The following is a 16,889-nucleotide window of genomic DNA, read 5'->3' as shown; positions in this document are numbered from 1 at the left end:
CCTCTCTGTCTCAGTTTACGTTACTCCATCATAAGTTCTACTGTTGTCTCAACCTCTAATGTTTTCTGAATTTTTCCACTCTTTCCCATCACCAATCTAAGCCTTCGGGTTTCCCACGCAGACTCCTTACTGCAATTGATTCATAACTAGTCTCTGCATTTGAGGTAGCAGATAGATGGGCCCCTGGGCTGGACAGCTGGTGTTTGTCAAGTGGAGTAAAATTGAAGCCTTGTTTTCCCTAGACACTCCAAGGACAAAATTAGTGGCCAGAGCTGAACTCTGCTGAGGTAAAGAGATAAGATGACCACTCCTAAGGTCAGGGAAAACTTCCCTGTCTGCACATGCACAGGACGCCTCCTTGGGGGTCAAAAAGGGAGAGGGCACCACCCCATAATAAGTGTGGACATGCACCCACAGGCCTCTGCAGTGGAATCCATCTCAGCAAAAAATTGTGCATGCGTGTTGGGGAACAGGTCAGGTGTGAAAAAAGAAACAAAGTAATCGGCCAAAGGTAAACAAAGACCCGGAAGGACTGTCCTATATGAGTGATTTAAATTACCTCTTTACTGCGCTCCTCCTCTTTAGAGAGGACGCCTGTACCCTTTCTCTCTGGGTGTGTATTTCTGCCTTGCTTCTGTCTTAAATAAATAAATGGTTTCTTAGTGTGCTCTCCCACGTGTTGTGCTGTGTCTCTAATAATAAACTTTGTGCCTGTTTTAGTTTTTGCCTCCTTGAAACATTCTTGCTTTCAAACGGGGACAAGAACCAGGGGAACTTTGCTTCTAGCCTCTAGCCCCTGGTGGACTAGCAGCTAGGATTCCTGGTTTTAATCCAGGCTACCCAGGTTCGACTTCTGAGTAGATAACTAAGATCTCTTCAAGCCTGCTCACTGCTGGCTCTCCAAGATCACTTCACTCTTTCCTCCACTCCTACTCCACCCTTCCTCAGAGAAGGCACAGAGATCGTTCTCAAGTTGAAATCACATCATGTCACTACCACTTAAAACCTTCAGTGGATTCTCATGTAACCAGTGTAAAGCCCAGAACCCTTAGCATAGACATCTGCCTCCCTCTGGGGCCTCACCATCTCTACTGCAGCCACGCTGTCCTCTCTCTGTCCATCAGGCCCACCAAGACTCAGTCCCCAGATTTTGGCAGGATTGCCTCATTTTCATCAGTTAGGTCCCAGTTCAATTCTCAGGCCCTCAGAGACGCCTTCTCTGATTACCCCAAGCTGAAAAAGACACCCTTCTTTCCCATGCATCCAGTGTCCCAGGCCTCACCTCTCTTTCTGCTTCTCCATCCTTAGTCTCCATCCTTGGTGCATGACTGTGACAAGTGGCCAATGTGCCTTCAGCCTCCATATCTGCATTCCAGGCAGGAAGAGGAAAAAGGAAAACAAATTTTCTCAGAAATGTCCAGCATACTTTCACCTCTGTTTCATTGGCCAAAAGTGGACACCCATAACTACAAAGGAGGCTAGAAACTCCATAGCTTTTATGTTGGCCAGTTGTTTCCCCAAACAAAATCATAGAAAGAGGGAAGAACAGATATTAGATAGGCAGACAGTAAATTCAATTTTATGTTTTCTGTGATATTTTTACAGTTTCCCCTTGGTTAGTTCATGAGACATATATATGAATTCTTACGGAATGGTGATAGAAACTATTCATTAAATACCTAAGGGAATATACATAAATTTGTCATATTAAAAATTTTGTTAAATATTCCTATAGGTTCTTAAGTATTATATACATAGAGTGGATTTTTAAGCAATACAAAATTTTAAAGGGTTGTCACTATCAAATTGCTGCAGCAAACTCACTAATCTACAACAACATCACCTCCTTTCCCACCACCAGATAAATTTAAATAGGTACTTGGAAGGAAACCACTTTTAAAACTATCTTTGTAGCTTAAGTTTATTCAGCTGCCACTGTGCACACACAGAGTACACCAACACCACTAAAGATCCATTTGGTATAATATGGGTTGTTTGAAAATACTTGCGTGACAAGCCCTTCTCTTGAACAGCTAGTGTGGGACATCTTTTTGTTACCTCTAAAAGAAGATTGCAGTGAAGTCTATCATGTTATTGTGAGATACAGCACACAGAGGTATTTCCACCTTTGTGACCTGGAGAGGATTTTTCAGGTTGCTTTTAACAAGGTAGCAGTTACAAAGGATAATTGCTAAGATGGTAGAATGGGTATGAATAATGCATAATCCAGCATATACTAACCACTGCCATCTGTAGTGAAGGATCATAGCAACAAAAACAGCTTCTTCTGTGTTTCCCTCACATTCTAAAAACACTTTGTTAGATCATCAGAGTCGTCGTAAGAGCGAGCTGGTGCATTTTAAGGACACTCTCATAGTCTGTCTCAGCTAGTTGTTCATCTCAGGTTGGCTTCCGCTAACATTCTACACACCCCTCGACTATTAACTTAGATCAGGTATTTCCACCCAGCTGTATACTAGAGCCATTTGGGGAACTTATACTGATACTCAGGCCCTACCCCTCAGAATTCTGGGGTGGGTCGTGGGCATTGATATTTTTAAAAATCCTTCCAGGAGATGCAAATGTCCAGCCGAGGTTGGGAACCACTGCTTTGGATGGTTGTAGTGGGAATTTGACTCAGCAGAGGTGCTCTGGAGACATGTATGATTTAATAATTTTTCAAAGCTAAATGCATGTATCTCTATCTGTACCATTTCTTCTTTCCATTGTCACAGCTAATTGAGAAGAAACGGGATTTTCTTGTAATTCCTGTAGACGAACATTGCTTATTGACCTGAACAAATTATAATTTCATGCTAATTCAGTGCTTGATACTTAAACTTTCACTTACATTTAGTGAGAATTGCTAGGTGTTACTAATCATTTCCATATTGGAGAAAAGTTCTTTTTCTTAGCCAGGATGAATCCCGACTATTATTGTAACTTTGAGCTATCCTTTGGTTACGTAAGGAGGAGTGTGTGTAGTACATTTGTTTCTCCAGGATCTTATATTTAAACATTTATGATTGATATTTAATAGAGTGTCAGGGGTGGGAGCCCTTTAATTATCATAAACTGAGTTAGCCTCTTGCTTCAGATAATTTAGTCATCTTGATCTACCAAATCTATAGAATTGGCCCAATATTGCCACTATTTTATTTCATGCATATCAAGAGCAATCTTAGTAACTAGTGTTAATAAATTGGTTTAAACTCCATGGAAAAAGTTACTTGTAAATGTCTTCATAGTTGAGAGTCATTACCTAAGGATCTTCTTGGTAACACTGGTATTTCTTGTGTTAACTCATTCAAGCAATAATCAAAATGGTGTCCCTAATTAATACCTTGTTAAGGGGGTTAGTTTAATACCAGCCTTTAGTTCCTAGAGCAATTCTAAAGAAAACTAAAATTAGTAAAAGATCTAATATACAAGTCAATTTTTTGTTGTTGTTGGCAGCTTTCTGAGTAATATTTCACAGAATATAAAAGTTTGTTTAAATTAAATGAATTTGCAGGAATTCCCTGGCGGTCCAGTGGTTAGGACTCAGCGCTTTCACTGCCAGAGCCTGGGTTCAATCCCTGGTCAGAGAACTAAGATCCCACAAGCTTGGCAGCATGGCCAATAAATAAATAAGTAAATAAATAAATTTTAAAAATATATTTTAAAATTAATTAATTAAATGAATTTGGGTTTTTGTAACCTACTAATATATTATTCAATACTAACTGATTCTAGTATTTCTTACTGGCATTCAAAAAAATCCATTCTCCTTATATGGATTTGCCATTATAAGATCTGAGCATTTCTTACATGTAGAACTGAAGCAAATTATGAGGCAGCATGCTTGTATTTTATGTTTTAGTGGTTAATGCCTTTCATACCTGTAGCCTCCATTGTACGACAGAAAAAAATTAGGGAATAGCTTTGAGTCTCTGTTTATGTTTATCGTTGCTGACATCCTACCACAGTTAGTTATACAATAATTATATTAATATAATATATGACGGTATATTAATATTCAGGATTGTTAAGAGCCTACAAACTTCATAGTACTTCAGATAATCATCAAAAGTGTTCTTCTGATTCCACATATATGCGTTAATACATGATATTTGTTTTTCTCTTTCTGACTTCACTCTGTATGATGATCTTATTTACAAAGCAGAAATAGAGACACAGATGTAGAGAACAAACATATGGACACCAAGGGGGGAAAGTGGAGGGTGGGGGGAAGGGGGTGGGATGAGTTGGGAGATTGGGATTGACATGTATACACTAATATGTATAAAATAGATAACTAATAAGAACTTGCTGTATAAAAAATAAATAAAATGCAAAAAAAAATCTATGGGTACCAAAGGGGAAGGGGGGGATGAATTGGGAGATTGGGATTGACATATATACACTATTGATATTATATATAAAATAGGTAACAAGTGAGAACCTACTGTATAGCACAGGGAACTCTACTCAGTGCTCTGTGGTGACCTAAATGGGAGGGAAATACAAAAAAGAGGGGATATATGTATATGTATAGCTGATTCACTTTGCTGTATGGTAGACACTAACACAATATTGTAAGGCAACTATACTCCAACAAAAATTTTAAAAAAAACAAAATGTTCTGTCTGTTCCAGAAATACAAAACACTTTCATCTTATAATTTGATAAAGCAGTATATACCAAGTGCATGATTTTGAGGTCTGGTCTAAAACTGGTCTTTCAGTATGGAGGCTCGGTTAGGATTGGGTAAAAAAAATATGATAGAATAGAATTGGATAGAATAGAATCAAGGAGGCTTGGCATATAATGGTTTTATGTTTTCTACTGAAGAGTTGCTGGGCCTTTCAGTAAGTTCTGGAATGAATATTAAAATTATTTGCAATTTTTGTCTTCCTGAGCAAGAATCTCCTGGAACAATAAACTTATGAAGCCAATGGAATAGAAGGTCATGTTAATGTGGACAGTGAGCTGTGTGGATGATTTCAATTTTTCTGGGTTCAAATCTTAGCTCTTTCCCTTACTAGCTTTGAGATCTCGGGCAGGTTAGTTATCCTCTCTGTGAATCAATTTCCTTATCTGTAACGTGGGCATCTTAGTAGTACCTTCTCATGGGCTTGTTGTGAGAAATAAGTTAATATATACAGAAGACCTAGAATAGTACCTGACACATTTCCCCTTAGACCCTACCAGGGCTCCAACTTCACAGAATTTATGTGATGAGAAATAAAGGCCTTAGATGGCCATATTTGATTTCATATATGGGAATTTTCCATTTGTATTGCTTAAATTTTTACACAAAAGTCTGTCTACATAATTAGCTCACTGGCATTTGCATGTCTTTCAGATACTCCCAGCCCCTTCATGAAGAAATAGCACTGCATAAGCATCTGAAGCACAAAAATATTGTTCAGTATCTGGGCTCTTTCAGTGAGAATGGTTTCATTAAAATCTTCATGGAGCAGGTCCCAGGGGGTAAGAGATGGTTTTCTTTCTTTAAAAAGTGTAAGTTTCTACTATGTATAAATAAGGTAGAAGGATATATTGTATAACACAGGGATTATAGCCAATATTTTATAATAACTATAAATGGAATATAACCTTTAAAAATTATGAATCACTATGTTGTACACCTGAAACTTACATAATATGGTACATCAACTATATCTCAATAAAAATAAATAAAGTATAGGAAAACCTCAGAAAACAACTTACTTTAAAAGAAATATATGTTTCTAGGGCCTTGAAGAGGAGTAAAATTGAATGGGATTTACTAGTTTACAGGTCTTAATTTGTCTAAATGTACACAAAAATTTGACATATGACATTACCTTACAGTTTATTAGGGGACAATAAATAAGTATCAGAACTGTTTTTGTATCAATCATCGTGACTTGGATTAAAGTTAGCAAACTGAGTGGTCTTTGACTGTATTTGATAATGACCATCTTCAGAGCAGGGACACTTTCCTATTTATATTTGAGCCCAAGTACTGTATCTAGTACAGTACCTGGGCCACTGTTAATAACCGATAAATGTTAGCTTAAATTCATGTTACATTATTAACGTGCTTTAAAGAATTCATTTGGATAAGATTTTATCCACTGTTTCTCCCTACTTACAGGAAGTCTTTCTGCTCTCCTTCGTTCCAAATGGGGCCCACTGAAAGATAACGAGCAAACAATTGGCTTTTATACCAAGCAAATACTGGAAGGATTAAAATATCTCCATGACAATCAGATAGTTCACCGGGATATAAAGGTAGGATGAACTAGGATTCATTCTCGTAAGTTCCCTGATGGGTAATTGTTTTATTTGCAAAAGTCATATTGTCTTATGGGTACTAATTTGGAATGATAAATAAATCCTAGAAACAGCAGAAATATATCACTCTGCCCTGAGTCAGTTATTGATATTCATGTCTTATCTCTTCTACTCAAGGAATAAACCCCTTAACCATGTTCAACCAAAAAAGATTCAGTTTCCACTATATGCCTGGCCCTGTTTCAGGTGCCCTGTGGGACTGGTGGCTCAGCAGAACAAAGTTAAACAGGATATGGTCCTTGCTCCTGAGAGGCTTACAGGCTGGTTAATCTTTGTATCCTTACTACTCAGTAAATATTTGTTCAATTAATGGATGAATAGTTAGAAGGAAAAAATAAAATCCCCACTTCTCACAAGTATCATATACTCATGCGTAGAACTAAAATTAGATAATTTATGAAATTCTCCTTAAAAAGGGAAAATTCAGAACTAGTAAATTTATGACAAAGTCTGGACTATTGAAAGTAAGTTAATATTACTACCCTAAAACCAACCCAAATACCCATTTATTTGTGCTACCCCTAAATATTCCAGGAAAAGAAGTAAAACAACATAGAAAAGAAAGGAAAGTGATTGAGAAGTTATAAATATTGTAAGTTAACTTATCATACCCATATCACACACAAATAACCCCTACTATCTGTAAACCTCGTTTGACCTTGTGACCTGAGTAGCAGATTGTGAACTGATAATATGTAAACAAAAGTGGTGTCAAGAATTCACTACTGAGATTAACTATTAAGGAAGAGTATAGAATCAGTGTCCTTTTTGCTGTAAGGACACCTTTACTTACTAGACTTTCAAGCCAACAACAAACAATATTGGAAGAAAGATAACATTTTTCATTAAAATTCTCTCTTCTCTAGGGTGATAATGTGTTGATTAATACCTATAGTGGTGTTCTCAAGATCTCTGATTTCGGGACATCAAAGAGGCTTGCTGGCATAAATCCATGTACTGAAACTTTTACTGGTATGTTTTTGCAATGATGATAGACACCTTATGTAATTAAAGAAATAATTGCTGCATTTGAGCATAATGTGAGAGAGAAATTTAGTCTGTGTTCTCACCAACATTAATGCTGATATCTTTTGATGCCCTGAGAAATGTTATAGAGAATTTGATCTGGCCCATTTCTTACCTCGTATTTATATGACTCGCTCAGTCTCCTGCTTAATGCCGCTGAAGATTTTTTTTTTTAACTCTCAATTTGTTATTTGTTTTTCTTTTCATGTCATTACTTCTCTCCTGGTTGGTCTACAACCACTATAATCCTGACAAGATTCCTTTTTTTAACGTTTCTTTAGCCCAGCCTCTCAGTGATTCTTACTTATACTTTAATCATTTCCCATATGAGTTCCCTCTTTCCTAATCTGTTTACTCCCTGTGGTCTGTTCCCCTACACAGCACATAAATAACTAAGATTTTAATTCAGAAAAAGGAAGTGACTCACTAACTCAGAAGCCGGGTGAGGAGAAAGCTTTCCCGAGAAATTAGGCAATGCAGATACTGAGCTGCCGCTGGAGCAAAATCCTGGGAGGGTGGAGACAAAGTGATTTCCAAACAGGTGACAGTAGCCAAGAGGAAACAGAGGCTCAGAGAGATTGACTGCCCAACAGTTATGGGGAGGACATCTGGAACTCCAACCCTGCTCTCCACTCCAAGTTTTTACCACTCCATTATTCTGCTGATTCTCATGAAATGTTAAGTTCTTGTTATTGGGAATTCCCTGGCGGTCAGTGGTTAGGACTCAGTGCTTCCACTGCTTTGGCCCTGGGTTCAGTCCCTGGTTGGGGAACTAAGACCCTGCAAGTGCCATGGTGCTGCCAAAAAAAAAAAAAAGATAATGAATTACCTTTGGTCTAATATAAAGCAAAATGGCCAGATGTCCCCCTTTCTGAATTCTATGAGGAGGTGGCATGGCCTCCATTTTGCAGATGAGGAAATTGAGAGAGAGAAGGGACTTCATACCCAGAAGTCACAAGTGTTTGTAAACGATAGAACTCAGATTTGTAATCCACCCCTTGTTCTTTGCTTTGATCTTCTTGCCCAGTCCATCTTTCTCTCCACCTTGCTGAAGAATCTGTTCTGGAAGCCTGGAAAGGGGAAAGGAAGAGAGAGAGAAAGTCTATAAGGCTTCTCCTCAGAACATTCAATCAGCAAATTCTCTGACCCCATTCCTACTCTCACGGCAGTGGGTATTTCAGGGCACAGAATTAAACACACTTAGAATGTATTTTTTTGAACAAAATAACTTTCATCCTTCTAGCAACTTTAAATATATTTACATTTCTTTTCCTCATACTCCCTCCATTTGGCAAGAGTCACTTTAGATGCTGCCAAGACTCAGTAATTTCTGCAAAGAAAATCCTTACTTTCAGACTCTTGATTTGGGCAAGGTGTTAATTTACTATCTGCTGCTTATCTTTAAAACAATTTTTTTTAATCACCAGAGAAGTTGTAGTAAAGCAGTCCTCCAGGACCCCTTTGCTTGGACTTCTTGCACTGACCTCTCATGATGTGATGTGTGTGACACATATGCGTGGGTCTGTCTCCAGCGCTGATCACGAGGGCCTGGGGTGTGCAGGCCTCACAGCACTAACTCAGCACTGGCCAAGGCACAGGTATAGGCAACCTCTGGTGAATTGAGTTGAAAGACAGTGACCTGTGTGACTTCTTAGTGATTTGGTGAGAGGGAAGGCAGCAGCAACTACTCCCTATGGAGCGCTTACTGAATCCCCGTTAAGTGCATTATATGTTATTTCATTGAAATTCATATATCAACCCTAATCCTTAGGTATCATTTTCCCAGTCTATGGTGAGAAAATTAAGGTTCAAAGAGGTTAAATAACTTGCCTGAGGTCACAAATCTAGTAAGGAAAAGAGCTGCAGTTCAACTAGACTTAACATGCCAAATGGAATGAATTAGCTTCTCCCGAAACCTGTTCCACCCACCCTCTTCTCTGTCTCGATTGGCCACTCCAAACTTAGAGTTATCCGTGGCGCCTCTCTTTTCTCACGCTTCAACTCAATCCACCAAGGAAACCTATTGGCTCTGCCTTCAAAACGTGTCCAAATTTGGACCAGTTCCTCCCTCCTTCCACAGCTCCCACCTCACCTGCATGACCTCAATAGCCTGTTCTCCCTGCTTCCACTCTTGCCCCTACTGTCTTCCCTCAACACCACAGCCACAGCAATCCAGTAAAAACATAAATCAAGCCCTATCACTCAAAGACCTCAATGGCTTTCTATTTTTTGAGTAAATAGACACCAAAGTCCTTACAATGATGGACAAGGCTCAGACCTACTCGGAGTCTATTACCTTTTAGACCCACTTCCTACCCTTCCCACCTTGCACAGGCCTTCCTGCACTTCCTTCATTACACCAGGTGGGGTCCTGCTGCAGGGCTTTGCACAGGCTTTTCCTTCTATAACACTCTTCTCCCAACTCTCTCCCTGGCTAAGTCCCTCACCTCCTTCAAGCCTTAACTCAGATGTCATCTCAGTGAGGCCTGTGATTGCCCTGTTTACATGGCAGCCCTTCCCTGGGCACTTCTGATCCTGAACCCCTGCTTTTTTTTTTTTTTTTTTTTATCTTAACGCATCACTTACTAACATTTATATAATTTATTTATTTATTGTACTATAGTTTATTGTCTGTCTCCCACTGCAAAAATGTAAGCTGTACAAGCCCAGGGATTTTTGCCTGTTTCAGCCACTGCTATATTCTAAGTGCCTGGCCTCAGTATAGTAGACCCTCAGTATAGATCTGCTAAATGAATGAGTGGATGTAGTGTGACATCAAAGTTTAAGCTTTTAACCACTAACTTGTAGTGGCTCCCTGGGTGGTTGCAGTGGCAAAGAAATTCTAAAACAGATTATTTTAAAGTAATTTTTTATTTTAATGAAGATATATGAGCTATGGGTTTTAGAGTTAATACTCTCACTTGTTTTCCTTGGGCTAATGTTCAGATTGGCTTGATCTTCATTATCCAACTCTATAAATCTCTTTATATAAAATATTGTGTCATGTGCTTGTGGAGTAAGGAGAGCAGATAGGAACACATGACTAAGCCTGCTTTTTTTGGCACTTGCTCGATGGGGGATAATTAAACACAATTGGCAGATATTGCTCTTTGAAATATTATCTGATGAATAAAAACATTGCATAATTCATTGTTAAGATATTACTTGAATTGTCCAATTTTTTAAATTCACTATAGTTTGGGTCAATTGTAATTCCTACTGAGATATTAGTATAGCTTAAATTCTTTCATTAAGTCTATTTTAGATCCAGAGATAAAAAAAGAGTGGTAGACTTCAACACATATTTTCTAAACAATCACTTGATTTTATTTACATTGTAAAAAATGATCACTTTGGGGGAAGCTATCAATGAAGAGAAATCATAACAGTTTTCTACTAAGGGTAGTGATTTGAGGAGCGTGGTTACCTTCTCCTTCACCAGGAGAAATGCTTTCCTCCAGCAATGTTACTGATTTAAGCTGAGAGCAGACGTGTGGAGTCGTATATGACTGTGAACATGAGCTACTGTCATGTAATGATGAGGTCTGGAAGATAAACCTGGCAAAATGGCAATATGTGACAAAAATAATATACTTTTCCTTATGTTTATAAACACAGCCAGTTTCTAGCCTTTGATAGTGGATTTTATAGGAACTGTTAAGAGGAAATTTGTGTAGCAGTTTTCACCTATAAATCAGGCATGGATCATTCATAAAAGGTGTTGCCTGTATTTATCAAAATGTCTGTCACTTTGGTTATGAATCAGAAAATACTGAAGTGGCTCTTTTGGCAAATGCCTCAGAACTTGAAATAATTCATTATGGCATCTTGGATGGGTTATATCATTTGTGTGATTATATCATTTGTGTGAGTATATCAGAAGCCAGGGATATGCAATTATCTGTTCCTGTTCACACTCCTGACTCATTGCTGGACTTTGAGAAATCACTGCAGGTTAGACGTATAAATTTAGCCTCTAGTTTGAGCCAATGAGACGATTGCAGTTGAGTGTCCACTTGGGATATACGAAGCCAGAACTAGAACCGGAGTTTTTGGTCCCCACTTAATGCTCTTTGTGTCATACCACACTCTTCGACTCTCTGATTCCGTGAAGCCTTTTAAATCTCCTCTCTTTTTCTTTCTGTTCTTCTAAACTCTGGTGATTTGTCTATACTGATGGCTCATGACCTGTCTTTGACCCATTAAATCTGTTATCCATGGACCACAGGCTCACAGCAAGAGCCACGTATGTTAGATTTACAGAATAACGTACACCCAAAACCATTTACATTATTATTAATTTTTTTTTAGAGGATATTGGGGGTAGGAGTTTATTTATTTATTTATTTTGGCTGTGTTGGGTCTTCGTTTCTATGCGAGGGCTTTCTCTAGCCGTGGCAAGCGGGGGCCACTCTTCATCGTGGTGCGCAGGCCTCTCACTATTGTGGCCTCTCTTGTTGAGGAGCACAGGCTCCAGACGGGCAGGCTCAGTAGTTGTGGCTCACGGGCCTAGTTGCTCCGCGGCATGTGGGATCCTCCCAGACCAGGGCTCGAACCCGTGTCCCCTGCATTAGCAGGCAGATTCTCAACCTCTGCACCAGCAGGGAAGCCCCTATTTACATTATTTTTAACAGTGACTTTCAGAATCTTCATGCTTTCATGATTAAGAAATGAGAATGAAAATAGAAGAACTGAGCATTCAATCAGGAATTGAGAAATAACAGACTAAGGAAATGGATGAATGACCTAAATTTTTCCTGGAAAAGATTAGAAGTATACATAAAGGGAGTCTTCATGTATTTGAAAAACTGATTGCAGAAAAATGTGTGTTGATATATTTTCTGTTATTCTCAAATGATTGTTAGAAGTATCTAAGAGTTCCCAATGAAATGATGCCTCAATTATAATCAACTATCTAGGAAAGGAGAAAGTATCTATTTGTAAACAGATAATATTAGTATGCTATTTTTATGTCACCAATGAAATCCATTATGAAAACTGCTATTTCCCCTTTTATTAACAGCAGAAAAAACTGGAATTCAAAGAAGATGCGCTATTAAGACCCGAATCATGCTTTTTTTTTTTTTCCGAATCATGCTTTTAAAGTTATCTTATATATATAAAGAAATTGAAACTGTCATTAGGTGTTCATCTGTTTTCTCTTTTTAAAGTGTAACTGTGTTTGAATTATGTGCAGGTACCCTTCAGTATATGGCACCAGAAATAATAGATAAAGGACCAAGAGGCTACGGGAAAGCAGCAGACATTTGGTCTTTGGGCTGCACAATCATTGAAATGGCCACTGGAAAACCACCCTTTTATGAACTGGGGGAACCACAAGCAGCTATGTTCAAGGTCACATTTCATATGTCTTAAATGTCTTAAAAACCAGTGGTTAAAGCTCTTCATAGCTTCTGGATGTTCCATGTGTGTATGTCATATTTTTTTAGGTAAAATGAAAGGAGCCTAAGTAAGCACAATCTAAGCTATAAAGTTCAAGATTCACTCCCCCTGGTCAACACCTCTGCCTCACATGGAGCATCTCTCTCCATATTAGTTTTCCCAACTATAAAGTGAGATTCAGTGTAACTTCCTGTGACTGCCCTTTCACAATGCAGTATAAATAACACATCACTCCACAGAAGATGATTCAAGCTCTTTGGGAAACACAGTCTGAAAAATCTTCCACTGAGGGAGATATAAAAACATGTTTTATCCATTTAGGTATTAAAGACATATTTTCCTTTACTCCTCTATCATAATAGTTTGAAGGCTCCTTAGATAAAAGGGCATAGTTGCTATTTTAAGTACATCAAACTTATTCTCATCTATCTACTCTTCTAGCCTGTTAATTTGCCCATTAGTAACTGTTTTGGGGGTGAGAAAGGAAGCAGCTCCATCTCTCAAAACAGGGAGCACATGATATGCAAATAGGCCTGAGAGAGCTCAGGGGCCACAGCTTCAGCATCCGGGGCCTGGGCAAACAATGACCTGCCCATGAATCCCTGTAGTCCTCACCTGCCACCCCACCAAGCCAGAGGAATATTAAGCTGAACACCTGTTTCCCAAGAAGTAAAGCTCACATGTCTGCTAGTCTCTAAGGCATCGGACTTTTGATCATAATTTGTTATTCCTTTCCCTGCCACTGATCGTGTTTCTAGTACTAACTCCATTTGTGAATAGCCTCTTATGAGGGACCACGTATTACATACCTTCTGTGTTTGTACAAAGCTTGGTTTACTTTAAGACACAATATGATAGGCTACTGCTGATACAGAAATAGTAGTGTAACCAAACCTGAAAGAACAATGAGAGCTGCTCAGGGAGCTGCCTTTCTGGACCTGAATGGATGTCTTTCTCTTCTTGGCCAGTCTTTCAAGTTTTCACCAGTCTCTAGGACTTCACTCTGAAATGCTCCTCTGTTACGCACATGGTGCCGGGATTATTATACAACATGCTTTAGATGAGATAGCATACTCTGGCACGGATTCGCAATGTTTGAATCCAGGCTCTGACACAGTCAAACTATTTGATGACTTTAGGTAAATTACTTAACCTTCTTGTATCTCAGTTTCCTCATCTATAAAATGGGTATAAAAATAGTACCTATCTAATAAAAGGGTTTTGAGGAGTGGATAAGACAATATGTGCAAAGCACTTAGGATAGTGTCTGACACATAGTAAAGGCTTTATAATTATTACAGATAATTATATCTTATTATCTATATAATAATAAATTCATATAAGCTATTTATAACAAAGAAGATTTCCTTAGGAAGTTTTCTCTGTAGTAAATACATGAAAACATTACTGAAAAAAAATTAGAATGACGTCAATGAAAAGAAAGTTCTCATTGTTATAGAAAAACTGTTTAATTTTAAGTATTTTTATTTATTTATTTTATTTATTTATTTTTGGTTGCATTGTGTCTTCATTGCTGCGCGGGCTTTCTCTAGTTACGGAGAGTGGGGGCTACTCTTCGTTGCGGTGCACGGGCTTATTGTGGTGGCTTCTCTTGTTGCAGAGCACGGGCTCTAGCCACGCGGACTTCAGTAGTTGTGGCATGCAGGCTCAGTAGGTGTGGCTCACGGGTTCTAGAGTGCAGGCTCAGTAGTTGTGGCACATGGGCTTAGTTGCTCCGCGGCATGTGGTATCTCCCTGAACCAGGGCTCGAACCTGTGTCGCCTGCATTGGCAGGTGGATTTTTAACCACTGTGCCACCAGGGAAGTCCCAATTTTAAGTATTTTTAAATATCTCTTTTAATGTAGGCAATTTGAGACAGGGAAAACTTTCACAAACCATGGCACAGGAGAAACAACATATGCTTTAAGCCAAACAAATGAAGTTTCAAATACCAGATCTGCCTTTTCATAAGCATATAACCTCACACCTGTGAACCTCATTTTTCTCATTGCTGTAACAGGGATGATATTTAATCCACTGGGTTGCTGGGAGTATTCAGTAAATCTCATAAATGGAAAAGCCAAGCACAAAACTTTGAGGACTGAATTATTATTTCATAGTGCTGCTGTCTACTCTCTTAAGCTAATTACTATGCCTGTGTCATTGATAAACTTACAAAAGTGCTCTGGAAACTTTCCATAACCTACAGAAAACAAGTCCTGTCTCACTTTGAGAAAAGCCATGAATTTGTAGTATATGATAAAGGAGCTTGTTGCATTAGGTGACCAGGTTATGGAACCCAGAGCCCATGGGATAAGATGGTCACTCAGAAGTCACGTTGTGCTGTGTCTTAGGTGGGAATGTTTAAAGTCCACCCGGAGATCCCAGAGTCCATGTCGGCAGAGGCCAAAGCGTTCATATTGAAATGTTTTGAACCAGACGCTGACAAGAGAGTCTGTGCTAACGACTTGCTTATGGATGAGTTCTTAACAGTTTCAAGCAAAAAGAAAAAGACACAACCTAAGCTTTCAGGTATGTCGTTGCCTTGAAGGGGGTATAGGTCAGAGTCACTAAATCCTAAACTTTTAAGGAGGAAGATTTTTCCAGAAGTAAGCTAATTTGCTTAAAGACATCACTGAAAACTGGTCAGGAAGCAGTGTTACCATCAGTTTCACAAATGCTAAGACCTCACCCATAATAATCTTCCATCACATGGTTAGTAGGGAACTAGAATATAAGCATCTGTATACTAGCATTGGTGATACAAAGATCAAAGTTAAAGGGGTGAAATGTAGCCTTTTCAAGCTGAAACTCCAAATCACCACAGATGGGCTATAGGGCTATTACAGAGCTGTTAAACTTCTAAGCCATCTAGATAATATGTTCTTTTAATTTTAGGTAGTAGAAAATACTCATTGCCTCTTAGAGGAGACTATCTTTCTGAATAACTAAACCCCCCTCAAAAAAAAAAAAGGAGAAGATTGCCAGTTACAAATAAAATAGCAGTGTAAAAATATAAATTGTCTTTTTGCAATAATTTCCATAACTCCTTTCAGAAAAGAAAAAAAAAGCAAATGATTCGTTTGTTGTTAGCATTTTTGGGGACTATGTGGGATGTCATGGGCAGACTGAATGTTTGGAAAGGACATCAATCCCATTTCAAGCATTCACTTCATCTTTTGTTGATTTCTTAGTTTAGCAACAAACCCAACGCCTGCTTATGTTGCTGTGTTTGCTTTTCTTTCCACAGCTCTTTCAGCTGGATCGAATGGTGAGTTTATTTTTGTATTGTCCATTGAGCTGAAGCTTGGTGCATCATAGTTAAGCTCTAGACTGCCTGTCAGAGAGCCTCATCCTCTGCTTCTTGCTTACATGGAGGGGCTCCTCTGGGTACTAAGGATGTGTGGCTGCAAGCCTGGCTGGGTTCCTTCCTTCAGAAAACCCCTCGCCTTCCTCCTGCATGAGAGAGGCTTCCGTTGTTCCTCCCTAAATGGAAGACGGTGACTCTGTTTTTGAAATCTTCAATTTGAGAGGAGTCCATGCTTTCTTATTGAGGAGGCAGTTGGCCACCTAATGGATTTCTTGTGGAAAATTTCAATGCCAGACACCTTCCTGTATCACCTCTGGCGTCCTATATTCTCTCTGGATTTAGTTGGTCAGGACAAGTTGTGATTTTTAATATTGGCCTTTGCAGATCATAACTAGGAAGGTAAATTTGCTCTAGGAAGATCAACTAATGCATTTCAAGGAACAGGAAAGAACTGACCATGGCTTTGGCTCTTCCTAAGTTGGATGAGCTGTTGATCACGTAGGCTGGGGGCTTAACTGTTCACTGTGAGTGTCGTGTGCATTCTTCCACAGGCCAGGGGCAGGCTTTTGCAGGTTCCTTAAGGTTCCTTAAGGTGCCTCGGCCCAGAGAAGAGGCCCAGTAATTGGGGTTTCTTGGCCACAGCCTTTCCAGATTCCTCCTTGAATTCTGAGAGTCAAGGAGAACTCTGTGAAGAGAACCGCCTCCCTTTCCTCCTTTCTCCACAAGCAGCCTAGACGCCGGAAGGCAGTCACTGCGTCTCACAAGGTGGACCCGGGGTGCTCCACAGCCTCCCGACCAGCCTGTTTTTGGTGTCATAAAATGGGC

General features: G+C 39.1%; 1 protein-coding gene across 1 annotated transcript in view; it reads left to right on the top strand.

Annotated features, from left to right (window-relative positions):
* Nucleotides 1-16,889, top strand: part of MAP3K5 (mitogen-activated protein kinase kinase kinase 5) — a gene marked incomplete at its 5' end in the record, with an annotated part of 225,813 nt that overhangs the window by 177,918 nt on the left and 31,006 nt on the right. Inside the window, 6 exons of the mRNA XM_079716111.1 lie at nucleotides 5,348-5,475; nucleotides 6,125-6,261; nucleotides 7,191-7,296; nucleotides 12,548-12,705; nucleotides 15,109-15,286; nucleotides 16,005-16,025. Coding sequence (XP_079572237.1) covers nucleotides 5,348-5,475; nucleotides 6,125-6,261; nucleotides 7,191-7,296; nucleotides 12,548-12,705; nucleotides 15,109-15,286; nucleotides 16,005-16,025 — 728 coding nt within the window. The remainder of the gene's footprint in view (nucleotides 1-5,347; nucleotides 5,476-6,124; nucleotides 6,262-7,190; nucleotides 7,297-12,547; nucleotides 12,706-15,108; nucleotides 15,287-16,004; nucleotides 16,026-16,889) is intronic.

The sequence above is a fragment of the Hyperoodon ampullatus genome, assembly GCF_949752795.1.
Source record: "Hyperoodon ampullatus genome assembly, chromosome: 12".
Taxonomy (NCBI): Eukaryota; Metazoa; Chordata; class Mammalia; order Artiodactyla; family Ziphiidae; genus Hyperoodon; species Hyperoodon ampullatus.
This window is presented reverse-complemented; position numbering and strand designations above follow the sequence as displayed.